At 40.6% G+C, this 17,053-nt stretch overlaps 1 protein-coding gene across 4 annotated transcripts in view; it reads left to right on the forward strand.

Moving 5' to 3' along the window:
- PARD3B (par-3 family cell polarity regulator beta) overlaps positions 1 to 17,053 on the forward strand; it is a 916,117-nt gene that overhangs the window by 318,020 nt on the left and 581,044 nt on the right. For all 4 annotated transcript variants that reach the window (XM_036319101.1, XM_036319103.1, XM_036319104.1 and 1 more), the window contains exon 3: positions 12,341 to 12,512. In XM_036319101.1, coding sequence (XP_036174994.1) covers positions 12,341 to 12,512 — 172 coding nt within the window. The remainder of the gene's footprint in view (positions 1 to 12,340; positions 12,513 to 17,053) is intronic.

A 17,053-nucleotide genomic window follows, 5' to 3' on the forward strand; every position in this document is an offset into this window, starting at 1 on the left:
GTTAGCCACACTATCACCCATTAAGATGTCTAAGATGTCGAGCAATTAGAAGGCAGAGGAGAAGGTGTGCTCCACCACTCAGAGGGGAGCGGCTGGGCGGCTAACCCCACCTGCCAGGGCAGTGTGCATTTTTGTAAATATCGGCTTCCAAGCCTTGTCACTCACGACAAGGACATCTGAGTCTGAGTGTTCTGTTTAGGCGAGAAGCGCCTCCTCATCCCTCAGTCAGTCGGCCGCTGACCTTTCCGGGGTCCCCACCAGTTGCTCAGCTGTCATGAAAGGCTGGGAGGGTGGGACATCACTGGAGCTGTCACGAGGTCAATCAGCCGGGGTTCGGGCCAATTTGCTAAATGTGTCCACGCTAAAGGGTCTGCTCCCTAACCAGTCTGATGACATGTACTACCAATTAATCACCAGCTCATTTTCAGGGAGCTGTGACCTTCCTCATATCTGTAGTCCACTCACCGCTGCACCTGGCCTTGGGGGATGTCAGGCCTGCCGTACGAGGCCACCCCGGGGACACGCAAAGCTCAGAAACTCGTGTGTTGGGCTACCAGGGTGACAGGCTAGGGACACCTGCTTCAGATCAGCACTGACCTAGTTTGGTTAGAATGTTCTGTGTGGTGTGCAACCCACAAAGATACTGCATATAGCCCAGGTGCATGCAAAAGTCATTCTCTTTGAAAATGTTAATGGTATAGTCAGGTCTCATTGTTTTTCTCCATCAACCTATCAATTCTTTATTTGTCTTTAGAAGGTGGTGGCTTTGTCATTATTCTCTACCGAGTTTTGTTATCTGAGAGGTGCTGTCTTAGACGCAGAAGGGTTTCTTTTTTTTTCTTTTACAAAATAGACTGCTCTATTTGTAGCCAAGTCTCATAAATTAAACTACTTGTCAAAATAAATGAATAGTATGTTTGTTATATTCATGATTTAAAATCACATTTGATTGCTTACTCATTAATCCACAAAATTAAGCAACCCGCCCTGGATTGCAGTCATTAGTACAAATAAGCCAGCTTCTTCTGACAGTCAGAAGTAGTGGAGAACACTGCACAGTGGTGTTTGTTTCAAAACGAGGTATGTTAATGTGCAAATTAGTTCTACAATTTCAAAGGCTTCCTCTGGAAGAGAATCGGATGCATTCATATAGTCCGTCAGGGAATGGGATTGAGATCATAATATGCTAACGTGGAATTGAGAGGAGAAAACTGTAAAATGCAAATTTGCATTGAACCTTCAGGCTGGGCAGTAGCTATTTTGCCCGTAGAGGAGCATACATGGTAATGGAGGTTGCCTTTATTCCTAACTGGATGGAAAATCAGGACTCAGGGATACGGTGCCCACAGAAAAGTGTAGGTATTCATATGAAAGAGGCTTGGATACAGCAGAAAACAAAAATCGTGTATTTACCTGCCCCCCTTCTGTCTGCCAACTACCATGCTCTGAGTGTGGAACATAGTCAGTTGTCTATCAGTTCTCTTATCTATAAAACAGTATGAGTGCTTTTCTCATAGGGTTTCTTAGGAGTATGAAATAAAATATGTAAACACTTTGAACAGTGCCTAGAACAGGGTAAGGACTACATAAGTGTTCATTAAATATAAAATTTTAATGATGTGACACATGGTTTCAAGTAGCTTACAGTTTATTTATAGAGGCAAGAATTTCAGATGTGGAACCCAGTATTGTAGAAACAAACACCATGGTCAGGGGCGTCCAATGGGAGGCCTGAACTTCATTTTGAAAGCCTGACAAATACATAATGAAGAATTTTAAGCTGGGGCAAGACCATGCCACACCTGTGTGAGAGAAAGCCCCTTCCGCAGTAGTGTGGTGGGTCAGTTTCAGGGGGCTGGACTGGAAGCCAGAAGAGAATTGAGGCCCTTAGAAGGGCTAGGTGAGGACCTGGTCAGAGGCATTGTGCCATTCCTTTGGGATGGGATAACCCTGAAGAGAGAATTCGTCAGGTTCCAGTAAATTATTGCCTTTAATCTGTCGACATACGTCTGGATGGCTGTAGTAGCACTGAGCCTTGGCTAAGAGATTATCAAAGGGTATGTTTCTGAGACAGCTACCACTTTGGTTTGGTTAGAGAAGAGAAATTGTAAGGAAGTAGGGAGAATAAAACTGAGCCCGAGAAATAATACTCAACCTGGATGTTACAACATTGTAACTGTATCTATGCTTTATAATTTACAAAAATATTTTTCCACATTCTATTTTATGTTTCCTAGTGTCAGAGATACTTCTTTCAAATAAAATATTCTTTCAAAATTCTGGTTAGATGTGTGAGATTTAGATAAGAATAACTTGGAGAAAAAAAGCCAAGTGTGTGTTCGTGTGTCCATGCATTTTAAAATATTTCCACCTGTACCTTCATCTCCAATAATGTATACTCTCCGGAGACCTTTGGAGCCACTGGGATTGAAGAAAATTGAGGAACTATTAATGGCAAATAGCACCAGATGATAGAGTTAGGCTAAGAAAAGAATTCAGAGCCAAGGAACTCAAATGCAAGTGAAAGTTTATTTAGAAAGTCACAGGGGTAGAGGAAGTGAACCATGAACCGGGCAAGAAGTGAGCCAGCTGGGCTGTATGGGCTCAGGAAACAAGTTTTGGAGACAAAAGAAGGGACCTTGGAGCTTAGGAGAAAGAAACCAAAGGTATGTGCCTTGAGGGAAGAAAGGGGGAGGAAAGCTGTGGAAGAGAGAGAGAGAGAGAGAGAGAGAGAAACTGTGCTTTGGGCCCTTTGTCTTGAGGGTTTTTATCTGCTTCCAAAGCATTGACCCTAGGGGAAGTCCAGGGGAAGGATCTCAATAGAATATTCATCAGCTTTCTAGTGTGTCCTCTCAGGGTTGTGCTCTCCACTGATTGGTTGGTGCCAGCGCAGGGGGTCATTAGCACATCCGGTTCTGATATTAGCCATTGTGTTGCCCCACCTGACCTTTGCTACTTTTCTGGGCCTGAAGCTGAAATACAACTGAGGCCTAAATGTTATTTCTAGTTTGAGCAAAACTCTGATTCTGTGATCAACAGACCTCAGTATTTCTTAAGATTATTTGATATGGACCCGAACCTCATTGTCCTAAGGTCCCAGTGCTTACAGGAGTGGTCATACAAGGGTTTGTATGGGAGTCGTGTGAGGCTATTCTCTGGTCCCCTTGTTCCTCCTCTAGTGGGTGTACCAGATGACTAGCAACATGCTGGGGGGGCGGGGGGGGGGAGGAAAGGTCATGGGAGGGTCAATCTGCATGACCAGTGATATAAAAGGTCAAGTGGTCTAAACCACAGGACCAGTGATATTCTAGGGCAGTGGTCAGCAAACTGCGTCTCTCGAGCCACATGCGGCTCTTTGGCCCCTTCAGTGTGGCTCTTCCACAAAATACCGACTTCTGCACATGGGCCACGAAGTTTCAATCGCACTGTACATGCGGTATTTTGTGGAAGAGCCACACTCAAGGGGCCACAGAGCCGCATGTGGCTCACCAGCTGCAGTTTGCCAACCCCTGTTCTAGGGGAAGATAGGTCACCTGTGAGGGAGGTCCCACCTTACAATTGCCAGTTGCTAGGCTCCTGGGACTTCCTCTGTACCTGGCCTGTAGTTCCTATTCTGCTCATATCTAACTGCCTACTCTATCAGAACCATCAAGTGGTAGATTGGCTAAATGGCAGGCAAACCACCCAATGGATTGGGATCATCTTTGAGGATTTCCCAGGCAGCTTCACCCAGGTAGCTCCCACTTTCTGAGTAGCTGTTATTTTTAGTATGTGTAAACCAGGGAGAGAGGAAATAGTATTATTACTGATAAGACAAGTATGTTGAGTTTTTTAAATGCCTGACATTTGTGTTATTCTCACTATGCTTGGAACTTCTCCAGGCTTCTGTATCTGTTCCCTTTTCCTATCGCTGGCCCCTGGGGCCCCCTAGAATTAGACTTGGTGGCTGGCACCTGAACTCCATGGACCCTTTGTCTGACCACTGCTGTGGATGAAGAAGGCACAGAGGAAAGGGCTCCTCAGGATTGCCCTTGTCTATTAGATAAGGGTGTGAACGTTGTTTCACACATGGCGAGCTGTTCTTACTAAGGAACGGAAAGAATGCAGCAAAAAACAAACTCCAGATTCTTGTCAAATGACAACTTCAACTTTGAAATTTTAATTCAAGTCAGTCAGAGACAAAAATGTGATTCAGTATAAAATGTCTTTATACCTGGCTTCTAAGTAAACGTACTAAATAATTAAAGGAGGTAAATGTGTTTTTAGCTGAAATATGGGTGGTTTTTAATAGGCATATCTTTAGTTGTTATGGGGAAATATAGGCAGCTGCCTCTTTAAAAAATGATAAGGATAAATAGCATTCTTAGTACAGTTATGTAAATCATGCTATTTTCTTTAGGATGAAGCTTAAAACTGTAAAGTTTGTAAAGGTCCCTATGATAGATTTTCAGTTTGGAGAGGAAGTGAAAATTGGTTTTATCTCATTTACTGAATGTGGTTTGAACTTTATGAGAAGCCGGGTTGTTCCGCACTTGCTCTGAGGATGCAAGATCTGAAGGCTAGCGTCTGATGAAGATACTAATAGCATGAGCCTGCTAATTTTAAAAATTCAGATCACATGCTTTTAGCTACCTGTCAAAATCCTATGAAGGAAAAGAACCCGTTTTCCACCCTTTGTTTAAAATGGCATAAAATCAGCTCACATAGCCAGTTGTTATTTAGTTTCCAGCAGATGCGTACATTTAAATGAAATTCCACAGTGTTTCACCCTCTTCCCAAAGGTGATAATGTGTTTTCCTCCACTTGTGAAATTGCAGTAATTTCACAGGCTTCCTTAGATTTAATTGTGTTTATTAGGATTTGAGACAAATGATTCCAATTTCATTTTGTAGGATACCATTTTTTTCTTTGTCTTTTAATTTTACTTGATAGTTATTAGTAATGCGGACTCTGTACGAAACGGTAAAAAATAGCACTATATTGTGAAATTCAACAGTTTGACCCAAAGAACTCAATATGGCAAATAAGCATTTCTTAGTAGTGCATTAGTTCACTTGACATGTAATTAAAATCCAGCCACATAATTTTCAGTGTAATTGCTAATAAAATATTTTTTTGAAGATGCAGTTTATGTTCTACGGGCATTTGGATCACTCTTTTTTTTATTCTCAATGTAGCCCAATGGTAATAGCATCAGGTTATAAAAACTCAGGCTATAAAAGTGACAGAATGCTATAGGTTGACAAGAGAGCAAACCACATCATGAATATTGAAGGACCCCGCACTAAGGCACTTCCTGGCGTTATTATTAAAATACTTACTTGTCAGTGTAAAAACTAACAGTGTTGGTATATTGCTTCGAGTTATAGTAGAAATAGAACAGACAGCACAAACCATGTTTCGCTTTGGTGGAAGGGCAGTACTGAGTATCTAAGGATTGTGTGTTCTTGTGTGATGAAGAGCAAGGAAAAAGGAAAAACAAAAATTACCTGTTTGATGTGTTTGATCTTGGTACTTTCTCTGTTCCTCTTGTCAGTCCTGTGATGAAGAGATTAAAGAGAAGCAACACAGTGAAAGTAGAATGGGAATAAACAAGTCAAGTGGGATTATTCTGAAAGCCAGGGAATGTTAAGTATGGTAACAAAAGGCATTAACATTAGCCTTCCATGTGTGTCAGGCTCTCTCTGTGCTAAGCATCTAGACATGTTAGGGATATTATCAAGAAAATTAATATTCTACCCCCCCCCCCACACTCAGCCCCCAACACACACATATACACAGGCACCTTTATTATTGATGTTTATTATAATGGCCCTATCGTTTGAGTATAAAAACAGGTCTGAGTCCTTGAAGAGATATTGATGGTGTGAAATTGAAAAGAAGACATGGCTCTTTTGATCAAGTCTGATACTCAGGCTTGTATAAGTTGTAAATTATCCAAATCTCTTTTTATTTCTTTTTTTTATTAATTTAATTGATTATAGAGTCAGAGGAAGAGAGAGAGAGAGAAATATTGTTGTGAAAGAGGAACATCAATTGTCTGCCTTCTGCAGGTGTCCCAACTGGGAATTAAACCAGAGACCCCTCATTGCATGGGACAATGCTTCAACCAACTGAGCCACACTGGCCAACTTAAAACTACTGTTTATTTATTTGAGAGAGAGGAAGGGAGAGAAAGAGAGAGAAACATTGATTTGTTGTTCCACTTATCTATGCATTCATTGATTACCTCTTTATGTGCTCGGATCAGGGATTAAATCTACAACCTTTGCTCATCAGGATAACTAACTAACTGAGCTATCTGGTCAGGGCCTCTTTTCTCTCTTTTTGATTTTTGAGTTTCGTTGTTGTTGACTTTTACATTATTTTTAACCTTTACAAGGTGACTGTGGAAAAAATATTAAAATGTTATCTAAAATAAACTTTATGGATGATATGTTTTCTAGGTCTATCCTAGTTTCAGATGCTCTTTCCAGATGCCCCCCAGGGGATACATGTAGGCACCAAATCTAGTGCCTAATCTTTGCAGTGGGGACACTCTCAGTGCAGGCAATTGAGGTATGACAATTGAATAGAATTCATACATATCTCATTAATATATTTATTTTTGTGTGTTTTTCTAAGTCCTATTTATAAGATAGGTGTGTTTTAAAAAATACATTTTACCTTGAGCTCTCAAACAGAGGTATAAAACACAGAAGATAAACATTGCACATTGTCCTGGTCCCTTAAATTTAGTGGCAATTAAAGACAAGTATTTTCATATTAAAACAAGCACAGAAATCTGGTAGAGTATAAAATGAATGTAAAATGTACATGAATTTATAAAATAAGGCTGAGCACTTTAATTTTAAACTCACGACATGCCAATTCAGGTTATGCCTCCACTCCCCTGGAGGTTTACTCACTCTTATTTTTTTTTTTAATTCTCAGCAGTGGACATTCTTAGAGATAGGAAGTGGGGTGGGGGGGAGGGCGGGGGAGAGAGACCACTCACAACATTTCTGACAACATGGATGGACATAGAGGGTATTTTGCTAAGTGAAATAAGTCAGACAGAGAAAGACAAATAGCATATGATTTCATTTATATGTGGAATCTAATAAAAAAATAAATGAACAAACAAATCAAACATAGAACATTTTGCTGGTTGCCAGATGGGAGGGGGTTTGGAGTAATGGGTGAAAAAGGGGGAGGAATTAAGAAGTACAAATTTCCAGTTATAAAAACCGTCATGGGATGTAAAGTACATCATAGAGAACATATTCAATAATCCTATATAATAAAACCCTAATATGCAAACTGACCAAATAATGGAACAACTGGTTGCTATGATGCACACTGACCACCAGGGGGCAGATGCTAAATGCAGGAGCTTCCCCCTGGTGGTCAGTGCGCATCCACAGGGGGTGTGCCACTCAGCCAGAAGCCAGCCAGGCTCGCAGATGGCGAGGGCAGTGGCGGTGGCGGGAGCCTCTCCTACCTCCGCTGCAGGCCAGTGGTAAGGAGCGAGTGGTCACAGACTGTGAAAGGGTGCAGGCCAAGCTGAGGGACACAAAATTTCGTGCATGGGGCCTCTAGTAGTATAATAACTATGTATGGAGTCAAATGGGTACTAGACTTATCTGGGTAATCACTTTGTAAGTTATATCAATATCTAATCACTATGCTGTACACCTGAAACTAATATAATATAGAATGTCAGTTGTAATTGGAAAAAAATATATTTAAAGAGACAGAGAATGTATTTCCTCGAAAGGAAGTGAAGAAAATGATGTAAAGAGGATGCAATGGTTGATGGTGTCCTAAAAACAAGCCCAAGGTGGGCTTTGGATTTCGCAGCCTGCAGATTGTTTCTGACTTGTTAAGACTGGCTTCAGTGGAGGTCAATGACTAGTGACCTCAGTAAAGGAATGAAGGAGAGAGACTGGAACTGCTCTGTGCCTGGCTCTTTCAGATTTTACTCTAGAGGGGAGGTAGGAACTGGGGTGGCACCTGTAAGGGTGAGTCCTGAGAAGGTTGGCTTGTTTGGGTTTTTGTTTTGGGTGAGAGAATGAACAGCATATTTGTAGGCTGATCTTTTTGTGCATATATGGGGATTAGGTACCCAATTACTATTAGAGGTCTGCAGGGACAGGAGTTGTGATTAGAAGTCAAGGCTGTGTGAACAGATCATTTGGGACCATGGTCTTTGTGGGAAATGCCAGTGCTGCCCTGGGTGACATGAGAATGCTGGCATCACAGGAGAGAAGCAGGGGCGCCAGAGATGGATAGGGCAGCAGAAGAGGACGGGTCCAAATCAGTTACTGCCTGGTTGCCTTTTGCATACAGTTTAGGTTACTGCAGTCTCCAAGGGGTCGGTGAAAAAATCTGCGTGCCACAGATGGCTAGGCTAGATGAAACCTTCACCACAGATTTAATAGAATTTCTTCTTTGATGTTGAACTCATTTCTGTTGGAAAGGTCATTTCGAATGGGTTTAAGGCAGGGAGGGGGGCCACTGGCATACAATGGACACTTTGGAAGTCAGCATGTCTTCTGCTGAGGAGCTAGAGTGGTGGTTTATGTTAATTAACATATGCATCTCTGTAACACTGTGTTCTAGGAACTCTGTCACCTAGTAATGTAAGTGTTCTGATGAATCAAGCAATCTAGCTAATAAGCACCTACAACACATGGTGGAAATTAATTATCAGTGTTGAAACAAGTGTGCGTCTCTGTGCATTGAAGAGTGGAGTTGAAGGCTGATGTCTCCTCAGCCAGCACCTGTGCTGCCGGTGACCTTGGGCATCACAGACTCAGAAACCGGTCTTCTTCCTTCCCGGGGTAGAGACTCTGTCATTCATTCAGCCCTTCATCCATACATTCAGAATGGGCTGTACAGAGATCATTCCTGTCAGTCATGGGTTTCAGAGACAGACTAAACAACTAATTAGTCAGAGAGATCATGAGATTTGGGAGCCTCCAGATCTCACTATCATCATCTTTGGGAAGAGTTGTGTATTGCCTGTGTCTCCATAGAGTCATGTTCACATTCTTAGTTTAGGCCATAGCGTCCTCCTGGATAACTACAAATATTCCACAGTGCAGCCTAGTCTTGCACACCTTCCTTTTTGGAAGATGGTTACAGTGTGGTCTGAGACACTGCATTGGAAATTAAAAAAACAAGGTTCACTTGGACAACACAGTCTCCAAACTACTTTGTTCTTCCATTTCATATATTATTTGGTATAACATTGTTACTGCATACTCTATACACTTGTGTGAATAGAATAGTACTAGTGGCCCAGTGAACGGATTTGTGCACTTTGAAAGGAAATTATTTAGAAGAAATATTTTAATAGCACTATTCACCCGTTCTCCATAATAGAAGTGTCAACCAAATTCACAATCGACAATGGCAGATTGAAACACACGCGTACAACTGGTGCCAACGAGAGCTTTATATGTATTGGGCATGTGGGAGTCAATTTAGCCTTTTATAGATATAGAACAAACTTGCTTAATTAGACCTGCTTTCTGATTTAGCTAAACTTTTTCCAGCCCAGTGAAGCACCCCAACTTCTCTTTCAGGTAATTGTCAGCAACACAGCAGTAAATATAAACACAAAGCAGATTATTATTGTAGATCACACAAAAAGAACGAAGGGTAAAATATTTAACTGCAGCAGTGTTTGACAATATCCTCTGCAGTGAGAAAACCTGAAGTCATTTTCAAGGTCCACCATTTCTTACTTCTTTTCAGTCAGGTAAGTTTCTAAAGTTTCTAAATCTCCATTTTCCAACTAATGAAAAAAAAAAAAATAGGATTCTACCAAGGCTCCTATCTACCTACTCCAAGACTTCTGTGAGGATCAAATGAGATGAGGCATATGGGAAAACGCTTTCACAGACATTTGGTTGAAATGTAAAATGTTTGCACCTGGCTATAAAGCAAGTCATGTTCCTGGGCTGAAGAAACTGCAAGGAGGCTAGTCTCTAGCGAGAGGAAGCCGGGTGTTGCTATGTGATGTCATTACCCGTTGCCCACAGTGACCATTTCCAGGCTGGGCTGGGCGGTGGGCTGCATTTTGCGCCATGGGATCTTGCCAGTGTTGTCTGTGACTTGGTGGGCTGTCGCTCCCCGGTGGTGGCAGGGCCTGTGTCCCATTTGGGGGAAGCAGAGTGTTGCTTTGTTGGTGCCAGGTCCGCGGTGTCATTAGTTTGTAAATGGCCAGTGTGTGTCATGGCAGCTCCTGCATTGAGTGTCTGCCCCCTGGTGGTCAATGCGCATCATAGTGACCAGTTGGACTGTTGGAGGGACACTTAGCATATTAGCCTTATATATATATTGATGGTTATTAGTAAAGTATTTCAAGAAAAAAATGTTATATAGCAGCTATAGATAATGATTTATATTATGAGTTACCAATTTTAAGCTTTTTGTTGGTTTCAGAGAGGAAGAGCAAGGGAGAGAGAGAGAGAAACATCAATGATGAGAATCATTGATTGGCTGCCTCCCGAATGCCCCCTGCTCGGGATCAAGCCTGCAACCCAGGCATGTGCCCTGACATGGAATCAGGAATCAAACTGTGACCTCCTGGTTCATAGGTTGATGCTCAACAGTGGTGTATACCAGCTGGGATAAGCTTTTGTATTATACTTTCGATTAGTATTTTATTTTTTCTTCTTTGCCCCAATATTTAAGATATATAGGATATATTGAGTTAAGGATATAACAAAAGGGAAAAGTAAGGTATGATTTTTAATTTACATGAAACTGTTTATACTACCCATATAATAAGATACTTTTTTTAGTTGATTGATGCATTAAAATAAATGTTACTAACGTGTTAGAATTTACCAATATATAAAGTTGAAATTAAAATTGTCACAGAAATAGTGATGAAAATAATACTTCCACCATATTTAAAAATGGTTTTTATTTTCATTTTCAGGATTTACAGGTTAAACATCACTTTGGCCAGATGCTTGGATAAATATAGTTTTAGGGATTATTCTTATCCTAGAATAATCTTTCATTATTAATCTATTTAAGTCTTCTCTGAAACCAGTTCATCAGTGCTGCCGATTAAAAATAGAAAATGTGTGTGTTCAATTTTAAGAATTAAAAATAATGTCTGGGGACTAGCATTTGTTTCCTGTGGTGAGAGGATTGTTGGATTTTCCAATTAAACAAGTCTCCATACTGGAAATGAGTAGTCAATTATGAAAATCATTTTTGAATAGCCAATTTACATATCCCTAATTGTATTCATTTCTTCTGAAAGATTGAACTTGGAATGTATGATGTTCTGATTGGTTACCCCTGAGCTTGTGTCATTAATACTATCGCCAACAAGGTTCCCCTATGAATAGGGATTTGAGTGTTTTTCCTGAATAAATGTTTGAATCATAAGTAGGTTTGTTTTATTTAATGAATGAAAAATATATAGAGATTTACTAGCGGTTTTCAAATTTGCACACACACTGACAGAGGCATCCCTGAGCTGCCCTCATGTTTAGACTTTTCCACATCAGTGATAAGGGGCATCGGAGGTTCCCTGATGGTGGTGCTGTCCGCTGGCCAAAAATGCAGTCTCAGCCGGGTTGCCTCACTTTTTACACAGCAGTGTTTGCACAATGAATGGAATATTTTATGATATTTTGCCCTTATTTTATGAAAAATGACTTAGAAATTGACAAACATTTTTATATTTATGACAAGAAGCATAGGTCGCCCGTGAAATAAAATTGAGATGAAGATGGGAATAATTAGGTTAAAGTGCTGATGCTTATTCTCATTGAAATTGAAATTCATTGGACTTAGAACAGTCAACATAGATCAGTCATGTGGGAAAAGAACAAACGTAAAGGCATGTATGAAAATGGGTTATCTGTGTGTGTGTACAAGGTAAATACAAATTCTGTGTAAATATTCACATTTTGTCAGTTTATTATGATTGTGTCTAAAAGGAAAGATGTAATTATGGAATTCATCATATCTACTGTTCTATTTCTGCATGTTCAACTTTTATGTTTTTGGAACAACTCTTAGAAGTGACACTGGAGTCCTTTCAGGCTTATTAGAAAAGGGGAAGGGAGGAGGCAACCATTTCATTCCTTCAAGAGAGATAGCCAAAGTTGGTTCTCTATTTCAGGACACATACACTGTTCATTATTTCCTGTCCATGGTGCTTATAGACATAATACTGAATTAAAAGTTGTTGGTACAATCACATTAACAGTGTAAGTTTTCAGAGGCCATTTTTATTGAAACCAAAAATCACAGCTAGAAACAGTCTCCAGGTGATGTGTGTGTCCAATGAAGCACTAATTGGTGTTGCTGGGTTTGTTTGTAGCTGATTGCCGTGTTTGACGAACAAGAACCACTCCACAAGATCGAGAGCCCTGGAGGAAACCCAGCAGGTCGCCAGAGCCCAGATGCCTTCGAGACTGAAGTGGCTGCCCAACTGGCTGCCTTTAAACCAGTTGGTGGGGAAATTGAAGTAACCCCTTCTGCTCTGAAACTAGGTATGTGTATTTTCTGTGGTATGTTTTTCACCTGGTTGATATATATCCCCTTGCTGACTATGAGTTGCTCCTACTTTGTGACTTACCTTGTTAGTCATCTTTCTTTAAAAAATACAAACTGGTTTCTTCTCTATATTATTATTATTGTTTTTTACATAGCTCCTTGCAGTTGTTGAGGCTCAGGGAAGTGGATAGCATTTTTTCTTGAATGGAAGGTGAATCTGAATCTGAACTGTGTGCCCTTGAAGTATCATAAGGGAGGGATTGGAATGCACCTGATGAGGTTCATCCGTAGCCTATGAGAAGCATTTTATTTTTAAGTCCCTGAAAACATCATTTGGAATAAGCTAAGCTTGATCAAGGAATCCACTCTAGGAATAAAGGTCACGTCTGTTTTTGCCACCTTCCCCCCCCCCCCTCCCCTCCACAGACTACATATCTCAGAGTTTGGGGCAAACATTTTGAAGTAAGTTTCTTAATTCTGCCCTACTGGTTTATTAAAACAAGAGCAACTGACCCAGTGAGTGCGCTCAGAATTCTTCTTTTGTTATATTTGTTTTAAAGGTGTGGATAGAAGGAGAAAATAAACATTCTTCTCAAGTTTCAGTGAAATGACAATTGTAAGAGACATAATATGTCAGTGTTTGGTGATACCTCTTAGAGATAAATTTAGGTCAGTTTAACAGCATGAAGTTTCTGAAAAGTTCAATATTTTGGTACTTAAAACAATTTCTCATTCCTATTGAATGTATGCAGACATTTTGAGACAGCTCTGAGCACCTGTTATAGGTTAATTCTCAAGCTAGAACAGGGGCTTTTTCCACTTTGCCTTTTAAAGCAAAGCATATGCTTAAAGTTGTAAAAACTGTACATAGTACTAGTTTTTCACATTTGAAACAAAGTGTATACTGTCAAGTTTCCTGTACACGCGACCATTCTGAGTATCTGTCCTTTGCACTCATTTTCTGGGAAGCATCTGCAGTGCCCCTTTTAGAAGAGCCAGGTGGATATTAATGATCTATGATCTGTACTAGTATAGGCTTCATAATGTTCCTCTGTTTGTTGGAATGCAAGCGAGAGAAGCAGTCTGCTGGAACCCGGACATTGGGCGGCTTCATCGCGGCTTCTCTTCATGGGAAGCCAGGTTTGTGGCTTCAACAACTTCACAGCCCTGTCGTTCATTTGCATAATGGATGCCTTTTTATCCATTATGCAAATGAGATTGGGAGGAAAATTAGGCAATAAGGAAAGACGAAAGGGGAAAATTGCCTTTCGTGGTTTTAATATTCCATTTATAAGCAAGCACTTTGGTCTTCAAAAGGCCAAACCTCCGAGTGCTCGTGTCTGGGAATTTGTTTTTATCTTTCTTGTGCGCATCCTCAGAGAAAACGTTTGTTTTTCTTCAGATTTTTCATAGTTTCTTTTGTTGAACCATCTGAGCAACATAACATTGAATGTGGGAAGAGAAGGAAAGTAAGCTGAGGTTTCTCTTCTTTGCAAGTGGACTTTCTACTCTTTCAATACTGATTTTTGGTAAGACAGAGATAGGAAATAATATTCATTAATGGTGACTACCCAACAACCACTAAGCTTAAGACCATGCATGGATCATTCTAAATCCTTTACTCATAACAACTCACTTAAGCATCATCATACTTAGTTGGGTTCCATTATTCCCTTTATTTAAGGGATAAGGCAGGCACAGGGCAGTTCAGTAACTCATCAAAAATCACAAAACTATTAGGTGTCAAGGCCAGGATTTGACACTGGCTCCAGTGTCAGGAACAATTTGGCTATGTGCCTCTTATATGCTATTGTGTAAAAAAAAAAAAAGATAAAATAATTGATTTAATTTTTCTGGGATTTACTTTATGACTACATATGAAAACCCTGCAAATGCTAACTTGTTGGCTTCAAGTCCCATTCCCCCTTGTGCTGAGGGTTCAAGGGTGAGATGAACTCACTGTTAGGTGATCCATCAATGTGCCTCCCAGAGACTGGGTCTGAAATCATGGCATCGTCTCCAGCTCCTCCTTTTCCTTCCCACCATCGCCACTTTCTCCAGCCATCATGTCCACACTGTTGCAGCAACCCAGACCTTTATCATTAATCAGATGCTTGCAAGGCCTCCATCTGACCCCTTTTTGGACAGTGCTGCTTTCTCCAAGCCCTGCTCTGCCAGCGCCGCCTTCCTAAGTCCCAAACCTGATTATATGGCCCTGGCTTAACCACTTCCAGCGGTGTCCTACTGCGTGGATAACCGTGTCCAAACTCATTAGTAAGCTGATGCAGGTGGCTCCTCAGGATTCGCTGGAGGAATTTGGGCAGAGATGAACAATGACAGAATCATCCCTTATCTACCTTCAGCATCCCATCAGATTGAGTACTTTTCATATCTTGAACTTTAAGAGCAAAGAAAAGCCTACGTTACGTATGTAGTTTCTCTGACAAATGGAAGAAGGAAGCAACACAGCCGGCTTTGGTGTTTTCCAGTTTTGTTTTGTTTTTTGTTGCCTCAGGGCAGGATGTGGTCATACGTTGGGCAGGCGTCATCTCAGGATGGAGGGATGTGCATGGCAGCCGCCCATAGCCATGGCTCCTCCCGGGGCTGTGCTGCCAGACCCCCCAGAGATCCTGTTTACATGTAGAGTGGGAGGGGAGGTTGGAGAAGCAGCAGCATTTGTGTCCCAGCGATTCATCATAACATTGTGCACATAAAATACCAAACACAGAGCCCAGCCCTGCTCCCTGCTCAGCTCCCCGAGGCCATTGGAACTGGCCCTGCTTGTCATGGGACTCAGACGCCCTCCCAGGCTGGTGCAGCAAAAACAAGCGCTTATTCTCAGTTTTTTTCTTTCTTGAGACCCTTCGGGAAGCCAGGGAATTTAATCCTCCCCAGCTCTCCTGCTTGTCTCACTTAAGGAGACACAATTTAACATGTTAGGAATCAAGACATTTTTATGATTAGGTCATATTAATCACCAAAAACTTTGACTGATATTGGGGGTTAAAATATACTCAAAGTTCAGTATAATTTTCATATCTCTTTTTCCAACACAAGCTAAATGTCAACAGTATTCTGTTAAAAACCAACTACCTTCCCTACTACGCCCCTGCTGTTCTTTTTGTATCTTCCAAGATGAAATATTTATGCACAGAATCTGCAGAAAGTTCATACTCACAGGCTCTTCATGACCTGGCTACTTCCTCTGCCCACTTTCATTCCTGGCCACACCCTACAGTCACCTTCACATGCAGCCACTATGAAACACTTACCAGGGCCCCACTTGTCACTCGTTTTCAAACCTCCATGCTTTATAGGTACTGTTCCCTTTAGCTGCTCACCCTTTGGCCTCTTGTCTAGTTGGTGAACATATGTACCCTTTAAGCTCAAGCTCAAATATTAACCTTGGTTTTGATGCCTTGTCCAAATCTTCAAGACAGTACAGTAGATGTACAATAAATGAATGTCTTAATTCTTATTCAACAATAAAGTGGTACAAAATGCATTGAAGAAGTGTTCCACTCGCCTAAAAAGGTTTATAGTCTTATGCCCTATAAGCTAATGGGGTATATATTTTTTAATTTGTAAGAAGAGTTTTAAATCAAGTGGGCAACCACACAATTCCAACTTCATTCATCTAAATAATTTCCTACCATTTATTTTCTAATGGATTTTCTAATGTAACGCTAAATGAGTAAGTCCTGACTCAGCCCTAACTAGCAAATTATTGGAACACTTAAAGATTCTAAGTTTCTAAAATTATTTGATGCTTTTTACTGTATAGCCTAGAGATTGCTAAATAGCCTATTTAAAAGAAGAGACATGGTGGAACAAACACCAGGTGAAACAGCAAAGAATCAGATTCACAGAGGCCATCTGCACTTTAAAATTACCTAGTTCAGAAATTGTCCAAGTCTTCTTTGTGGAACCAATGTTACTTTTTGACATGTTTCAGGATTTCAACATATATTTGATTCTAGTTAATTAACAAATAACATTTATTGAGCACTTAAGTTCTAAAAGCTATTCTAATTTATTTATGTTTACTTATTGTCCAAATAGGATTGGTTGTGCTTGCAGGGAAAAAAGTGTTGAGCAGGCAGCAGAAAACCCCATGTTTTCTACAATTCCTACAGCAAAGAAACCCATCACCAACAAAAGAATTGTTAGCACCCCTTAGAACAACCTTTATGAAATGCTCGTCTAGAAATAGCCAGTTCCATAGATTTTCATAAACAGCAATTGTCTAGATCAGTGGTTTTCAACCTTCCTAATGCCGTGACCCTTTAATACAGTTCCTCATGTTGTGGTGACCCCCAGCCATAAAATTATTTTCATTGCTACTTCATAACTGTAATTTTGCTACTGTTATGAATCATAATGTAAATAACTGATATGCAGGATGTATTTTCATTGTTACAAATTGAACATAATTAAAGCATAGTGATTAATCACAAAAACAATATGTAATTATATATGTGTTTTCCAATGGTCTTATGCGACCGCTGTGAAAGGGTCGTTTGACTCCCAAAGGGGT

This window comes from Myotis myotis, unplaced genomic scaffold, assembly GCF_014108235.1.
Source record: "Myotis myotis isolate mMyoMyo1 unplaced genomic scaffold, mMyoMyo1.p scaffold_m19_p_8, whole genome shotgun sequence".
NCBI classification, from domain to species: Eukaryota; Metazoa; Chordata; class Mammalia; order Chiroptera; family Vespertilionidae; genus Myotis; species Myotis myotis.